This window comes from Rhizophagus irregularis, chromosome 6 (assembly GCF_026210795.1).
Source record: "Rhizophagus irregularis chromosome 6, complete sequence".
NCBI classification, from domain to species: Eukaryota; Fungi; Glomeromycota; class Glomeromycetes; order Glomerales; family Glomeraceae; genus Rhizophagus; species Rhizophagus irregularis.
Window position 1 is genome coordinate 4585572 of NC_089434.1, and position 17227 is coordinate 4602798.

General features: G+C 26.8%; 4 protein-coding genes across 4 annotated transcripts; 1 reads left to right on the forward strand and 3 right to left on the reverse strand.

Moving 5' to 3' along the window:
• Positions 1-1121: 1121 nt before the first annotated feature.
• OCT59_026672 (uncharacterized protein) lies at positions 1122-2712 on the reverse strand (the record flags this gene model as incomplete). Its single annotated transcript, XM_066143335.1, has 9 exons — positions 1122-1528; positions 1629-1703; positions 1779-1820; positions 1885-1926; positions 2021-2077; positions 2146-2166; positions 2240-2281; positions 2346-2390; positions 2526-2712. 9 exons carry the CDS (start codon positions 2710-2712, stop codon positions 1122-1124), a joined length of 918 nt encoding a protein of 305 aa, XP_065992863.1.
• Positions 2713-5680: 2968 nt separating this feature from the next.
• OCT59_026673 (uncharacterized protein) lies at positions 5681-7429 on the reverse strand (the record flags this gene model as incomplete). Its single annotated transcript, XM_066143336.1, has 3 exons — positions 5681-7045; positions 7135-7269; positions 7396-7429. 3 exons carry the CDS (start codon positions 7427-7429, stop codon positions 6657-6659), a joined length of 558 nt encoding a protein of 185 aa, XP_065992864.1. The 3' UTR covers positions 5681-6656.
• A 1533-nt stretch (positions 7430-8962) lies between these two features.
• OCT59_026674 (uncharacterized protein) lies at positions 8963-11622 on the reverse strand (the record flags this gene model as incomplete). Its single annotated transcript, XM_066143337.1, has 8 exons — positions 8963-9360; positions 9447-9587; positions 9680-9855; positions 10016-10185; positions 10241-10450; positions 10711-11158; positions 11211-11243; positions 11327-11622. The coding sequence occupies 8 exons, from the start codon at positions 11620-11622 to the stop codon at positions 9002-9004; spliced, it is 1833 nt and encodes a 610-aa protein (XP_065992865.1). The 3' UTR covers positions 8963-9001.
• Positions 11623-13243: 1621 nt separating this feature from the next.
• On the forward strand, positions 13244-14952 carry OCT59_026675 (uncharacterized protein; the record flags this gene model as incomplete). Its single annotated transcript, XM_066143338.1, has 11 exons — positions 13244-13425; positions 13496-13580; positions 13650-13720; positions 13813-13823; positions 13912-13950; positions 14026-14244; positions 14312-14365; positions 14426-14486; positions 14561-14660; positions 14749-14858; positions 14940-14952. 11 exons carry the CDS (start codon positions 13244-13246, stop codon positions 14950-14952), a joined length of 945 nt encoding a protein of 314 aa, XP_065992866.1.
• Between the last annotated feature and the right edge of the window lie 2275 nt (positions 14953-17227).

Here is a 17227-nt window from a genome sequence, read left to right on the forward strand (position 1 = left end):
ATCGGTTATTTCTTATCATTGCTCATATTGACAAGGATTTTTTTATTTGATTTTCTGATAGAGAAGTACAAGTAATGTATTTCGGTACATATTATTTTTTGTCACGAACATTCGATCACTCAATAATTGCATCGTTCATCAGTTAATCGGCGCAAAATATATTGCGGGGTGTTCGATTTTCTCTATCATTACGGGATGACACCTCGTCGATAACTTTTTAATCATATATTTTAAGTTGACAAAACCTCATTGCATAAATCATCCTTTAAGAGTTTAGATAAAACACACAACTACATTACCTCCACTAGTTTAGGTTTTTTCGAAAGATTTCACCTTTTTGGAGATGACTATTATAGAAAGAAAAAAATGTCTCCTTTTCCTCAGGTTGAACATTGCCGTTGTACAGGTTGAATATCACATACTCTTAAAAAGTAAAAGTAAATATATTACGTTAGAGCTATTTTGCGTATTCTCTTCAAATTTTAACAAGGCACAGTCGATTCCACGTCTTATTTCTTTCTCTAGTTTTTCATAGGGTAGTAATTTATTACCCCTTATTACCGGAGTAATACTGGAGTAATGTTATCTGTATTTTCTGATAACACAAAGCTTTCAATACGATCTAATATTTCGTTCAAAAGAGACCTGACGTTCATCAGTGACGCGTAAATTTGTGATGATTGGGCACTGAGCTTAAGAAATGATCCAAAAATTGTAAATGATGATCTCATGTGATATAAGTGTGACGTTCATGATAAAGAAATTTATTAAATTTACACGATTTAATGCGGACGCTGTTATCAAATTCATAGCACTTTGCCAACTTTTTGCTTTTACCACAAATTCGGAGAATTGAATTCTTTGAAACAGCTCAATTATAAAAGATTGAAAAAGCCAGTGAAGAAATTAAATAGAACAGTAAGTTGAAGTAAATCAAATAAAGTTTATGGATTCTAAATATAAAAGCTATTTTAATGGGTTTGATAACAATTTAAGTATTTCATATTAAAAAATTTAACTTACGAAATTTAAAAAGATTTTTGTATAATAAAATAAAATTTTGAATGTTACAGAAAATTAACCAATCTTATTCACAATTTTATTTTCCCATGAATCATTGCTTATAAACCTCCAAAAAGAAGGTGGAACTTTGCAATTTTCCCAACCATTTTTCTTGCATTTACTAACAATAAAACAAAATCTTTTCGAATTTTTAAAACAGAAGATGCTCTAAGTATACTGGTAATAACCGATTTTAATTCTTTCAATAACCTTTTTTCTCCCTTCGAGAATTCGTCATCATTGTCGTTATCATCATTGTCGTTGTCATCGTCATCGTCATCGTTATCGTCATTATCGTAGTTATTGTTGAATTTATCATGTAGAAGCGCAAGTTGGATAACAGATCGGTATAAACTAATTGATGCCTTTCCTGACATTTTATCTAACAAACCCCTCAATAAAATTTTTCTGTTTGCTTCTTCTCTATTGTAAGTTACTTCAAAATTCTGGAAATCTTCAATTTCTACTATATCAACAACCTTATTATCATTGAAAAAATCTATAATTCTATTAGCCATTTCATCTTGAGATGCATATTTTTTTTTTAGATCTTTTATTTTTATTACTAATGTTAAAATCAACATTTTTTCTTTTATTGCGTGATTGAATTTTATCATTGGAAGGCAAGCTTAATTTCAATCCTATAACGAAAATATATCAATAATCAAAAAAATTAGATAAAGTAAAATAAAAATTTCGAAAATGTAATATCTTACTTTCATTTTCAACAATTGAATCTTCATACATCATTGAAATTCCTATATTGGTAAATAAATTATTAAATTATTAAATATGAATATTATTAGCAAGACTCTGTCTTACTTTCATAGTCAACTGTAAGACTATTTAATTTATCGGAAAGTGCTGTATCGATAACAAAATAAATGACGATAATAAAATAAATGAAGTAAATAAATTAAATAAGAAATCATTTGCTGAATAAAAATAAATAACTTACACCCATTATCTTTAACTAATTTGCTCAACCGATCAACAAGGATTACAAAAAAATAATCTTGTAAAAAAAAAAAAATGGAGAATACTAGATATATAATTTCTTACGTCTATTGTCTTTCTCTAAACCTTTTATTTGCTCACGATACACTAAAAAATTATTTAAAAATTATTTAAAATTTAATAAATTAGAAAAAAGGGGATAAGAATTTTAATTACTTACCAGCATTATCTTCCTTTGATAATTTTAACTCTGTCACGATATCTAATTATTACGAACTGATTAATATCATAAATTAATAGGCCATTAAAGTATGTTATTTACCAACCATAATAATCGCCACTATTTATTTTATTTAATTGTTCTTGAGTTTCTAAATAATTATAAAATAAGTAAATTCTATAATGATAATATCAAATATAAATCGATTTTAGATTTAAATCTTACACTTTAATTCAGATTCTAAAAGAGAATATCAAAGATTAAAACTTTTTTTTTTTTCCCAAACCAGCTTCAGATAAAACATTATCTGATTCTATATTATGAATTATTTCCCAGGATGCATTTTCATTCTTAGCAATAACTTGATGGTTAACAATGGATTTAGTTTTAGAAATAAAAATATAAGAACCATCATTTTTATTATTTAAATAAGAATAAAGTGTCATTAAATTGCATTTTAATGAAGAATCCATATTTGTTTTTTAAATTTTTGTAATAAACTGTTGCTATTTAAATAAGTTTGGCACAGGCACATAATATTCCTGTTACGTGACAGGAAGTATTTTTCTGTTACAAATATGTAATCTAAATATCACATATCATCATGATGTTATACAAAATATTTGTTAAGCATTTATCAAATATTTCAATATTTAATCTAAGCGCTTTTTAAACAAATTTCAATGCAGCTTGTATTTGGTAAACACAAGTATTGGTAATTCAAATGCATTTATAGAGTATTCAAATTTAATACAATATATATGTTTGATTTAAATAATTAAAATGTGTTTAACTCAAATAATTAAAATGTAATAAATTCAAATAATAAAATATATTTGGTTACAAATAATTGAATATATATGCTTTTCTATTAGTTTATATATATATATATTATATTTTATAATTTATAGTCATTATTTATTACTTACAATTCTTCATAAATAACCTTTATTTTTGGATGTTTTATAGTGCAACAGCCATTTTTATCGTGGATATTTTTCCAAATTAAGACGTTATTTGGGTTAATAGCCAATAGTTATATATTTATTTCAAGTAATTGATGATTTTCTTTAATCTGTAATACTGAAAAAGAAAGAGACTTTACATCTAATTATTGCAAATTTACAGTGATTAGTTAATTTTTTTTCTCTATATTCTTTATATATATTTAATAATTAGTATTATTTTAGTTAATAAATTTACAAGTTGATTTATAATGAAATTGACAGTACTATTACTGTAAATTAACATCATATAACAAAGTTAGCAAAATTTATAAAGGATTTTTAAACTATTTTATTAGTATTTATAGTTGCATGAAATTGCTTATTGAAATTTATGATTTTATGTTAAAAATATTTTAACAATCAATTATTACCATTTTAAAGAAAAAAAAATTATTACCATATATATAATAGAATTTTCATTTCAGTTAATATTTTTAATCAAAATGTTAAACAGTCTAAGAATGCTAAACTAGGACCCCGGACAATTATAATAGAAGTCATATCTGTGATACTAATAAAAATTCAAAAAAATATACATAAATTTAGTCATTTTATTATACATTTTTATCCTATAATCTTTATATAATACTAAAATATACTTTTTTATCATATGACCTTAATATATATTTATGTTAAAATTTTATTTTTTTTATTTACAGTATATCAATATCATATATGTTAATCATCTTTAAAATAGGGTAAATTTAGATATCACCTCTATATAATGTTTAAATCTAGCAGATTAATAAAATACATACTGTTTTATCAGGTAAAATTTATACTGTATAATAAAATTTTATGATAACTATGTTATTTACAAGATCAAAATCAATATCAATTTTACAACAAAAAACTATAATTATGTCAAAAATCAAAATAAGTTGCTAAAGGATTAAGAACGAAAGTTATACTATCAAAGAAGTACAAAATTATTACCAAGATATGAAATCCAAGTACTTTCTAAGCTGAAATTTGGATTTTCCTAAAAAAAAGAAAGAAAGGAACATTAATGACTATTCAAAATAAAAAAAAAATAAAACAAGTAAAAAAAGCTAATTACCAAAGTCTGAGGTCCTATGATTGCAAAATTCATGCTAAGATCCATAAAAAAAAGTAAATTAATGATGTTTTAAAATCAAACAAATGCTAAAATGAGAGATATTTATTGCAATTTTAAAATCAATACCAAAGTTCAAGTTAAAATATCCCTAAATAAAAGAAAGAAAATCCATTAATAATGTCCTTAAATAAAAAAAAATAACGTCAAAACAAAAAAGAGAAAAGAACACATATCCACTTGTGATTTTAAAGTTTTTTGAAGTTCGAGTTCACTCCTAAAAATAAGAACATTAGTAAGATTTATAGACAAAAAACGCAAAAATAGTAGAAATAATACTTTCATACATTTTTCATACTTAGAATTTCAAAAATCCATACCAATGTTCAGAATGGTTTGTCTTAAAAAAAAGAAAAGAAACTCCCACTATTCCTATTTATGATTTTAGAGTTTATGCTGTTAATACTGTTCTAAAGAGAGGAGAGGAGAAAAAAAAAATTTCAAAATAAAATTTTTTCTTCATGTCACAAAATCAAAGTATGATAAAAAGTAAAATACTAAATATTAAAATATACACTTTTATAATAAATTTATATATGACCTTGAATTTTTATCTGAAATTTTATACTTTTTTTTATTATAATCTATTTTTGTAATATACTATTTTTGCATATAACATTTTCTTAAAATATACGTTTTTTTTATATAACCTGCTCATTAAAAATACAAAATTTTATATTTATTTTACATATGACCCCTATTATAATTATTCGGGTCCTGCTAAACTGCTACATCAAGAAAAATTTGAAAGGTTAAAGAGGAATGGAAAAAGTCTTAGAAGAAAGTTTGTTCAAGTTTTCTTACTTTAAAGTTTCTTCTGATATTAGATTGAAAATTTGTCAAATAATAGAGCACCAAGTAACCATATATTTAAAATAGCTTCATTTGTGTGGAACTTAAAAAATCAACTATTTAATGCATTTTGGGCTGTTTTAAATGAATACCATGAAGTAATAATGATGGTTTTTGTAAAAGATAAATCAAATAATTGAAGCCTGATTTTCCTTAAAGCTCTACTATAAGCTTATTGCAAATTTACGGTGATTAGTTATTTTTTTTCTCTATATTCTTTATATATATATTTAAATCATTTATCATCAATTAAATTCTTTATATGTTTATTCATTGTTTCTGAATTCAGTTTTTTGACTTCATCCAATAGCTGTGTTTGTAAATAATAATTACTCATAATATTTATGATACCGGTATGTTGCATGATTTTACATTCGCATTTGCTGCATCAGCTGAACAAATCGAAGAAAATAGGAATGTTAGAAAGTTATTCGCACTTTTTTTAAAACTTTTTTTTTAGGTATTAATTTTCTTTTACGTAATTTTATTAAATAATGGCAAAATAAATAAATTAATTCTCATGAGTTTTGTTCTAAAATATTGATCAGAGTTTAATCATGATCGCGAATTTTATAATTGATAAGAGATAAAATATTTAAAAAATAAAAAAATATTTAAAATATTTGATCCATAAAAAAAATTTATCTTTTTTAAAAATAATTTGCTAACCTATTGCCAATATTTTTAAATTTGAATTTTTTAATATTTTTTATTGATTTTATTATTGATTGTAATTTTCAATTTCTCTATTTCAGATAACAGGTTATCAAAAATATTCGAGTTAATTATAATTTTGTTTGGAAAAGTAGCCTTTGGTGGCGTGGAAACTCCTCTTTTTTTTGGCAAAATGATTATTTATATGATAAAGAACATACAAAATTTTATAAAATACATCTAAAGTTTAGTAACAAAGTTACCTCCCTCCATACCAAAAACCGTTACTCCATATAGTAACGTTGTAGTACTTTTACCTACTACCTCAAATATATTATTATTACCTAGATTGATTTTATTTATTAACCATTTTTAATTTTTCTATTCTAATTCTTTTTTTATAATTTGGCTATTTTCTAGATTTTTTTTGATTATTATTATTTTTTACTAAAATTATCATCTCAATATCAGATTCTCTGCTTTCATCCTTCGTTATATTTTATGAAATCGTTTTCTTTTGTCCAATTTACGAATACCTTGTGATTTCTTAAACTCTATTATTTCACCACATATCGGTTTCCATATTTCATAAATAAACGTCATGTATAGGATAGATCACTTATTTTTTAGTAACCGCGTGTCCTCTACCTTACAATGTTTATATTTCCAAATCTTAATGATTAAGCGTGGAAACTCTTCGATACTTTCAATTTTACGATTTTTTCTACCGGCAATGTTACATCATGCGCAACCCAAGGGAATGATATCATATTTTCAGAATCATCATCTAATTCCGAAGGATGATATGATACATAATACCAAGCATAAGCTTTAGACTCCATTCTACTACGAACCCCAGGTAAAACAACACTAGATCCTTCGATAAAAATTCTTCTTCAAATAATTTTCGATAATGTCGTTTAATTGGAATTAAAGCTTCCATCACAGATTTTTTTACATCGCGAGGTTCCTTTTTATCAACTTTCGTAATAGTATTCACGATATATCCACTAGTTACTTCAATTTCGGTAATAATTCCAAATTGATTCATTAATCCTCTTATGTTTGCATCATACTCTCGCTTTAATTTTCGTGCACCATATAAAAATTCTTCATACGCATCAGCATATAATCTTTGATCAAAATTCTCTACATTTAAATTAGTTTGTGGTTCTTCTGATACATCAATAGAACGATATAAAATACCGAGATGTTATTGAGACTCGATTTTTTATAAGATTTTTCCATAAAATCTGGAAATTCACTAACACGAAGTACAGGTGGAAATTCTGGTGGTGTTCCCGTTTTGGGAGAATCTACGGCATCAGAACGTAATTGTGCAAGACATATACATTGCACCTTATTTTCCGAAGTTTCGCAACGGTTCCGTTTGTTAGCTCCTCAAATTTTATCAACGCCAAACTGATGAACGTGTTAACATTCCCCGGATTATAGATAATAAACGTCTTAGGCGTTTCTTATATGTGTACATTACGACGTTTCACCTCAATCAAGTGGAATTTCACCTTTATCCAACGCGATGAGCGAAAAGTTTGTCATATCTTCACCATACAGATGGAAGGGATCGAGGGTACAGCAACTCCACAAGTCAAAAGTAATTTGAGATGCGCTAAATGCTCTGAAGACCTTTCCTCGTGTCTCCCTCCTCTAGGCTTTCTTCGATTCTCCCCTCAAGCCCCCTCGAAACAACTAGTATATTTAACGTTTTAACCAAACGTGCATTACAAATGATAATCTCCACGCAAGTTGTGTCCATATTGCCCATCGACTAGCGGTGATACTGTATTCTCCTCCCGCGCCACATATATTGTGATAATTGCATAGACTGCTCCTTCAGGAGAGCAAAACCGTTTAACCAGCAATATGGGAAGGAATTCTCTCTTATGTTTTAACCACGTAATGCACCAACTTCGGAAGAATCTGCTTTTGCTAAATGAGCGTTTCGCGATCATACCAAGTTTGTCAGAAAAGAGATAATTTTACGAAAAATTTTTTGATATCTTTCATCGTTACATTCACATTACATTTTCAACCATTCTTGGTTTTTGAATCTGATAATTCAAATTCTCTGCGATCTTTGAGAGATCCGGTGATATCGTCCCGCCCTGATGATTGATATAGGATACACAGGGGATAAATAATCATTGTTTACCACATTGCTGATAAAATCATGTGATCTAGTATTATAATTGGTTCCTTACATTATTATTTGAAATTTGGCCACATGTCGTGTTGTCTGTACGAATCAATGCCGTTTGGTTCACCAGCTCCTTGAACGCGAGAATGGAGAACTGAATTTCCTTCAGTTCCAGAATATAGTTGACTCCAACTAAGTCCATCTGCCGTGGATGGTCAAGTTGTCCCGGGACGCACCCCAGCCGGTATTTGACGCATCTGTGTGAATTACGGTTTTTGGTTCTTCCTGGATTAAACTTCTTCCATTCCAAGAAGGAAGATTTTTTATCCACCACTCGAGTTGCTGTATGCTTTCGTTGGAGTTTTACAGTACCGCTCCACCCGTGCAGTTTCAGACCATAATTTTTGTCTCGGAGCTACATTTTAGGAGGGAATCAAACGTTCATCATATATTACACTAAATTAAAATTATTATTTTTTTTTTAAAAAAAAAGTCAATAACTTAAACATAACTTAAACAACCTTAAATACTCTAAAGTTTTAAACAATGAGAAATAAAGATACATACGTGAAATCGTCACCATCTAGATCACCACCGCTACATTCACTAGGAATATCACGATAACCAACCGCTGGGAATACTAGAAGAGCGAATAAGATCGCTCTTAACTCTTTGGTTCCTCTGGAATAAGACTTCGTCCGTTCCATAGAGGTAAGTTCTTGGTCCACCATTCCAATTGTGCGATGCTTTCTGGGGAAAGTTCTATAATAGCATTCCAACCTTGCTTCTTCAGACCAATATTTTTGTCTCTTAGTAGTGCGCGAGAATGCAATCTGGCTGGAAACATAGCGTCCGTTGTTGCTGTGATCTTTCCTATAAGAGAAGCTAACTTGCGAACCGGAATTCCGGGTCCATTTCTTGAATTGCTTTTATTTTTAATAGTTCTGAAATCTCGTGAGAGAACACGTTCAAATCTATGTCTCGTAACGTGTTTGAGAAATAGGAGTCCGGATATAACCTTCACGTACAATAGACGTAGCCCAACATTTCCCAAACAGTTCCGACCATCGGTCTTGATATAAACCAAGACCTCCAGCCACCATGTCCATAGAGGTCGTTAAGCTGAACTCTGGCGGCTCCGCTACATCTACTAAATGACTTAAAGCCTTACATGTTAAAGCTGTAACTATACATATATCTCCTGGGTGAAAGCAAGGATTTCGAAGTACAATACACCTTCCAGTTATTACCTTTTTACTGGATGGGTTACATGGGTCAGATATACAACAATAAATTTGACACTTGTGTAAAGTTTCGGTAACATTCAAGACGCCTAATAATGCCCCAACGCGAATTTTTGCCTTTTAATGTCTCTTAACATTATGGTACGAAATAATGAAATAAAATTCATTAAATAACGATCATTATTTCTTAAAAATTCCGCTTTGACAAGATCAGCAAGTGAGGTTGAAATTCCATATTCATCAACATTCCTTTGTAAAGCACCCAACACCGTATGTTCGCTTTCAAGCATTTTATCCAATTTCCTAACTCGTAAATCTTTAATTCAATAAATACTTCATCAGAAATTCCTAATGCGGACAATAATGTAATCGCCTGACGATTGAGATATGCTGATATGAACGTAGAACCTCTGATAACTTCTAACACATTATGTTGACTAGGACGAACTTGAACTTGATTATTTTTCACATTAATTAACTGAAATAAAACACCTTTATACCCAGCCATTTTAATTTGAAATGCACTTGGAATAGTTTTTAAATACAATTCATAAGCAATCTTCTTTGTTAATGAAAGAGATTTCCTACCCCATCAGAAAAAGTGAACCCATTTCTAACTATATCAAGAATTTCTTCAATGTCATTAATAGGTAGCCTTTGAATAGCACGAGTACTTGAAAAACACTGACCCACATATTTTGCTACACTTTTATTTGTTGAAAAATTCCTCATCCAATCTCTAACCATAGTGAAAAAAACCAACAACTATGATCTCTTAATCGACTAGCAGATAAAGCCAAGAATTCGTAGTGCCTATCACCAATAGTTATGCCATCACGTAAAGCACGATAAACTCCATTATATAAAGCATCGTTAGAAGTATCACTATTAGATGAAGATGAACCAACTTTACTCTACAAATTGGACACGTAAAAAATGATCTTTCTTATCATGAAAATAACGGATCACCCTATTAGAAGTTTCCATGGTTGGAGTTAAAATATAACATGTAGTAGGAGTTACACCAACTTTACGCACCATACCACAATAATATGATATATATTTAGGTTTATTATCTATTTTATATTTTAAATCCTCCAATTCTGAACTTAAATATGTTAAAGGTTTATAGATCCTTTTCTTCCTTGAATAAATACCTTCCAAAATATCAAAAGAGACCTACAGTAGGTTGTTGAGATAATAAAGAAAAGAATTCTTCACAAAGGTTATACTCATTAAGGTAATTAAAAGAAATATTACATTCGACCATATAATTAACTTCAAAGTTTAACAATGAACGGTTCACAAAATGTTTACGTAAATCAGTTACTCTAACAATTTTTAATGGAAAATTACTAATGTTTGAAGTTCTAGGAGCCAAATTATATTCACCGGCATTCTCAATTAATTCCAAGACCTTCAATAGAGTTTTTACCAACTTGATCCAAATCAAAAGTTATTCTAAAGACTAGCCATTTACCAGGTTCTTCATTATTTTTATGAAAACGAGGCATTTTTTTACCATCCTCTGTAACTTTCAGTAATATCATCACAATACACCAATTAAATTTATTTGATTTTTGATACTTATCTAATACCCAATATTTTGCGGGGTATTTATTTTCTATAGTAATTGAACTACGAGATCTTTGTTGAGAAGCGTCAAGCTCAGAATAAATATCATCGATTATATCCTTAAAATCGATTTCAAGCTTAAAAGTGCGCACTTTATGACCAAATTCCACAATTATTTTTTGTTTTCGATGATTTATAGAAAATTTTACCGATTGAGTAAATTTAGCTTCAGATACAAATACACCAGATAGTAAATAATCACCCAATTCTAAACTTTCAGCAGGAAAGGAATAATCAGTGAAAGTATCAGAACTACAATATTTTTGATAATCGAGTCGTAAAAACTTTTCCATGAAAGCGTAACGATTTATTCCAGAAAGGATAAGCGGGTACAGGTCTAATTAAATAAATAATTTTAAAGGGATAAGTAAATGATAATTTAAAGGGTTGAAAAAGAATAAATGTATGAAAAATACGTACTTGAATATGATATAAGCAGTTCCATTTGAACATTCAGGAGAGACATAAGTTTCTTTTGTCTCAATTTCTACTCTATAAACATTACCATAAGTAGTAAAAGCATCCATTATATTAGTTGAAGTAGCGTTAGTTTGAATATCACTAACTCTGAATTTTAATTCAGCAAAATTTTTCCATTCGCGAGGAGGTTTAATTTGAGGAGGTTGAGGGTTAATTTGAGGAGGTTTAATTATTTTTTTACGACCATTGTAACTATTAGGTTTTTTATAAGAACCGGCTTTCGCCTTTTTACCCATAAACCATTATTTTTAAAGATTTTAAAATGGATTATTATTTTTTTTTTGAGGATATTTAAGTATTGTTTAAGAAGATGATCATACCCAATTTGTATATATGTAATGATTGAGCTAAAAAAAAATTTTTTTTTTAGATAATCTTTGTTTCAATATATTTTATTGATTATCAATATAGAAGAACTTCAATTATAGTTCAAAAAAAGGTAAAATGGACAAATAATTCGAAACTCCTAATATAAAATTTACGAATCAAAAATTCGAGATTAAATTATATCGCAATACAAACGTATAATTGGTATTTAAAAATAGTGATTTAGTTATAGAATTACAAATTACAATACCCTAACTTATATTTGAACAATGGACATGAATTATTAAATTAATAATCAAAAATTACGAGAATAGCAAACGTTGTATATTTAAACATTTCTGGGAATCATTTTTGCAAATTAATTTTTTTTTAAAAAAAATGTATTATCATAGAGTAATAACTTAATATTGTACATAAACTCCCAGGTACAATGTATACTACTCTTTTTTGCATATGATAAATCAAAACGCATGTTACGCAAAATTTCAGATGATGTAAATAAATCGAAAATTTTCCAAAATAGATTTTTTTTCCCATGAAATAAAAAAAATTTTATTAAATATCATATGTATTAAAAAAAAAATATCAACTTCTTACATTAATTAAAAAAAAACAAAAAATATTTTGCATTTTTTTTTCTTTGATTAAACCCCGATTATCACTCATCTTATCGTAGTATATTTGCTTTTCCTGAATCATGTAATCATATGTTATTTTTTACCAAGAGTTTAAAACACCAAATATAGATTAACCTCATTACACCCGTAAGGAGGTGCACCTAGTTTAGTGAATCAGGCCTAAAATTCGTTAACATGATATGAAAATCTGGTATAACTCGGAAAAATTTTGTATATTGCTGTAAATTGTATAATACTTGTATTATGGATAACGCATCACACAAAATATCTTCGTTATATTAAATAAAAATTCGTTATAAATAATAGTTATATATTATATACACTGGTTATAGACTTACTTCGTTAAACGGTATACAGCATTTTACTAGTAATCTTCGGTATAACTACAACACCGAAGGAATTCGTTAAATCGAAATTCGTTGTAAAGCGAGTGGACTGTAGTATTGTAACTTTGTTCAAATAAATATTGTGTACATATGAGTTTGACCCATTTTAAGAATTTTTTCGTATGATATTATATAATTTTATTTTTCATGGATATAAAAATTGGTGATATTATTATCAGTTATATTAAAATTTAAACTTTTTCAATTTTTAACATAGTATTATATAATCAAAAATATAATAAAAATGAATTTCATCATAAATTATAAATCCACGTCACTCTTGTTATTACGTATCACAAATTTTATATATATATTTTTTTTTTTTGTAGCAAATTTCAGTGACGTAACGCGTGCACTTCGCTACGTGATCCAATATATAAACATGAGGACTTTTTCTTAGCTTATATTTCTTTAGTTTTGTTTTTTTCAATTATTGTTTTTTTTGTTACCCGTAATCCGTAATTAATAATTAATTTATTCATTCATTTATTTTGTCCCATTACAAAATGGTAAGATGTAAAACGCTTCCTACCTGTAAAAAACAACCAAATATCTTTTATCCACAACAAGAGGACGATATCAGAGTATGTGTCCGAAAACGCCCGCTTAATGACAATGAAATCTTGATCAATGAGAGAGACATTGCCGATATCCGTAACAATTATACTCTTAAAATCGATAAACCTAGGTGAGATTTATTTACTTTAATATTTTGACTGAAATACTTTCGGATTTAATAAATTTTATTAATTAATTAGAACTAGGGCAAATACTAGGAATTGTATTGAACGTCACTCGTTCACATTTAATGAAGTTTTTGACGAAGACGATAACGGCAATGAGGTAAAAATAGAGGATAACGATTAATGTTTTATATGAGAGGGTTTTATTTAATTTGTAAAAATATGCTAGGTTTTTATAAAAACGGCATTACCATTGATCAAATTTATTTTCAACGGGGGAAAAGCTACGTGCTTTGTGTAGTATCCCTTGATTTATTTTTTTTTTTACAATTACAAATCCGTATTGAATATTTAATTCCTTCACCAAAAACTTTTCTCTTTTTGTTAATTAGTGGTCAGTCAGGTATTAATGCACTACGTTATATTAATACAATGATACAATAGTATGGTATATATTGGTAAATTTTTTTTATCTTTATTTTGGTTATTAGGGAGTGGCAAAACCTTCACTATGTTTGACCAGAAATATGGTAAGTATTGTATTTAAGAAAATTAAAACTAAAAATTTTACATTTAAGTAATTTGATGATTTCCTTTTTTTTTAGGTCTTTGTGCCTTTGCAGCTCAAAATATTTTTACATCATTAAAGGAAGAAAAGAATAGTCATTTAGAGGTGTATGTAGCATTTTACGAAATTTATAATAAACAGCTGCACGATTTATTGGATAATCGAAAGAAGATTGTGGAATTAAAAGAACGTCAAGCTAAAAATGATATAAATCTGTTGGAATTTATTAAACTCGGAAATACTAATCGGAGCACCGGTTCGTTATATTTTTCTTAAAGTAAGATTATTTAACACACTTTAATGTTGTATGTTAATATATTTAGGCAGTACTGGAGCAATCTTGCAGATAATATTGAAACATAAAAACGAATTTCATGGTATTTCGTTTTATGATATAAATAAAATAATCTTAATGGTATATTGACTTTCCTAATTAGGTAAAATTAGTTTTGTCGACTTAGCCGGAAATGATAGAGAACTTTCTGATATGAAATCAAGGTATGCGATGTGTTGGGTTTCTGTCTTCTGTCCGCATTTTTTCCACATTATTTTGACGAATAATTTTATTGTAGAATGGAAATCAACCAAAGCTTGTTGACTTTAAACGAATGCATCCGAGCTTTGGATCAAAATAAAAAACGTATACCTTTTCGTAATAGTAAATTAACGCAAGTATGTTGAATAACTTTTACTTAACAATAAATGAATGTAGTTTGAGTTTTTTTTTTATTTTAAATCGCTTATTATTCTCCCCAAACAGGTGTTAGAAGATTCCTTCGTCGAAAATTCAAGAATTTGCATTATCGCGACAATATCACCGAACGAGTCGAATATTAGACACACATTTAATACTTTAAGATATGCTTGCAGGTAAGTTAATTATTAGATAATGATAAGTTAACATATAGTAATATTAATCTTTTTATATTTTGGGCTCAACGGATAAATTAGAGTTAAAGAGTGAATTTGATTTATTTCGTTAAATCTATTCACGTGTATCCATCATATTTAATGCCATGCAATTCTATATATTCTATATCAAAATTTACCTTATTAGAAAAAGATTTCTGTAAAGCTTTTGATTCATTTTGCTAAGTTCATAATCGCATGGTGCCAATAAAATTCTTCTCAACTGCCTTATAGACTTGTTTAAGTGACCATTTTTTTTTTGATATAATATTTTCAGTATATTGAGTTGATCTAATAATGTTAAATTGTTTGCTATAAACATATACATTAGGCCAGTTTATAACGGGGTATTTGGTCGGTTACACTAAAATTTGTGGCCAATAAATTTGTTTGTAGAACAATCAAATATGCAACTTAGTGTAAAAGCCGATCGAACAATTATGAACTGACCTATTGAAATACTGTAACAACCCATCTATAAAGAATTGCTAATATGCCTAACATGGTTCTATTTTCACTAATATGTATAAAAAGGTAATGAAGTAAATTATATACGTTGAAAAATATTCTTGATTTAAAATATTTACTATTGCTATTATTAATTTAATTGGTTTATTTACTTTTCATAATAATTATAAAATGTTATTAATAAGTATTTAATTTTTCATTTTAATATTATTGTTATATATATAATATTCTCCTAAAGTATTTACCCTTGGTTTTTGTAATTTTTTTTAATAAATTTATCCAATTTTTTTTTTTAAATGAAAGTATTCAATTATAGCTAAATTTTGTGTGATTGCAGATTATTTTAATATATCAAATATCAGATATATAACAATATAATAAATAAAATATAATCTATTTTCAATTTTGCCGAAGATTATACATATTTTAAGATGATAATACATCTATATATACTGTTAAAGATATAAAGAATTGAATTGCTAAAAAAGGATTAAAGTTTTACCAGATTGGCATTTTCAATTTTTGGATTTTAATTTAATAGAACATTTATGAAATGAACTAAAACAAAAAATATGAAAACATCATATCTGACCAAAGAATCTTAAAAAACTTGAAATGGCTTTACAAAGAGAGTAAGAAGAATTCCATTTGAAGCCTACATTAATTTAATTAAAAGTATATACAGTATAAACAAATTAATACATATATTAAAAGCTATAATTGGTTTATAAAGTATTAAATATATAAATAAATAAATATATTTTTTTATTAAGTAGATACTTTTAGAAGAATGCTTTTATATAATTAATCCATTTATTTATATGTCTAATAATTATTGTACAAAGTTTATTATAATATTTGTAATATAATAATTTAAATATAAATTTGTAAATAAACTTATTTATTAATAAAAATATCTTTTAAAACTTTTAAAAGTGAAACTGAAAATAATTCAATTCAGTTATACTAGTAATTCAATAATTTTAAAACCAGTATAATATTTTAATATATTTCTAGAAGTATATTTAAATTTAAAAAAAAAAGTATATTTGATTTTTTTTTATCAATTTTTTAATATATTTTAACTTTTTTTTTATTAAATTATAAAAGTTATTATTATATTTACTACTCTTAAAAATCCTTTAGGTCAATGTAAATAAATAAATAAAATTATACTTTTTAAAATACAGATGCATTATTATATCTATAAAAAAAAGATTAAAAAAATTTAATTTCTTTTAATTTAAAAAATAAATTTGCATTTTTGATAGGACCCAGAAATATATATACAGGGATAGGATACACAGATGCGTCACCATCATAGTGGAATTAGACGGAGTAAAGTTTTGATTTGCATACAATTTTAGAATTTTTTATCTATAGTTAGGTCATCAATATTGCGTATTTTTTATCAAAATTTTTATATGTAAAAAATTAGTTTGCGTATTTTTAATCTAAATTTGGCTAATCTTATATATATAATATATTTACTGTACATACTTATTTAATTAACCACATTGTAATATTTAGCATTAATTGAATGAAATTTCTAAGGATTAAAAAGTGAAATTTTAGAAAAATATTATTAAAAAAATGGTAAATTCTATTTTTTCACATCAGTATTTAGTTTATAAATAATATAAAAGTCATGATAAAATAATTAATAACTTAATGTCTGAAATTTTATTTGCATATTTTTGCAGGATTTTCAATATCAGATGTCAATTATGCGTACTACTCATATAAAAAGTCTCTGCGTACAGCTCATAGTAAAAAATTTTTCGCCACCTGATCCCTATATATTTATTTTTGGGTTCTTTTTTGATTTCTAAAATATAATTATTCAATTACTAATTATTAGT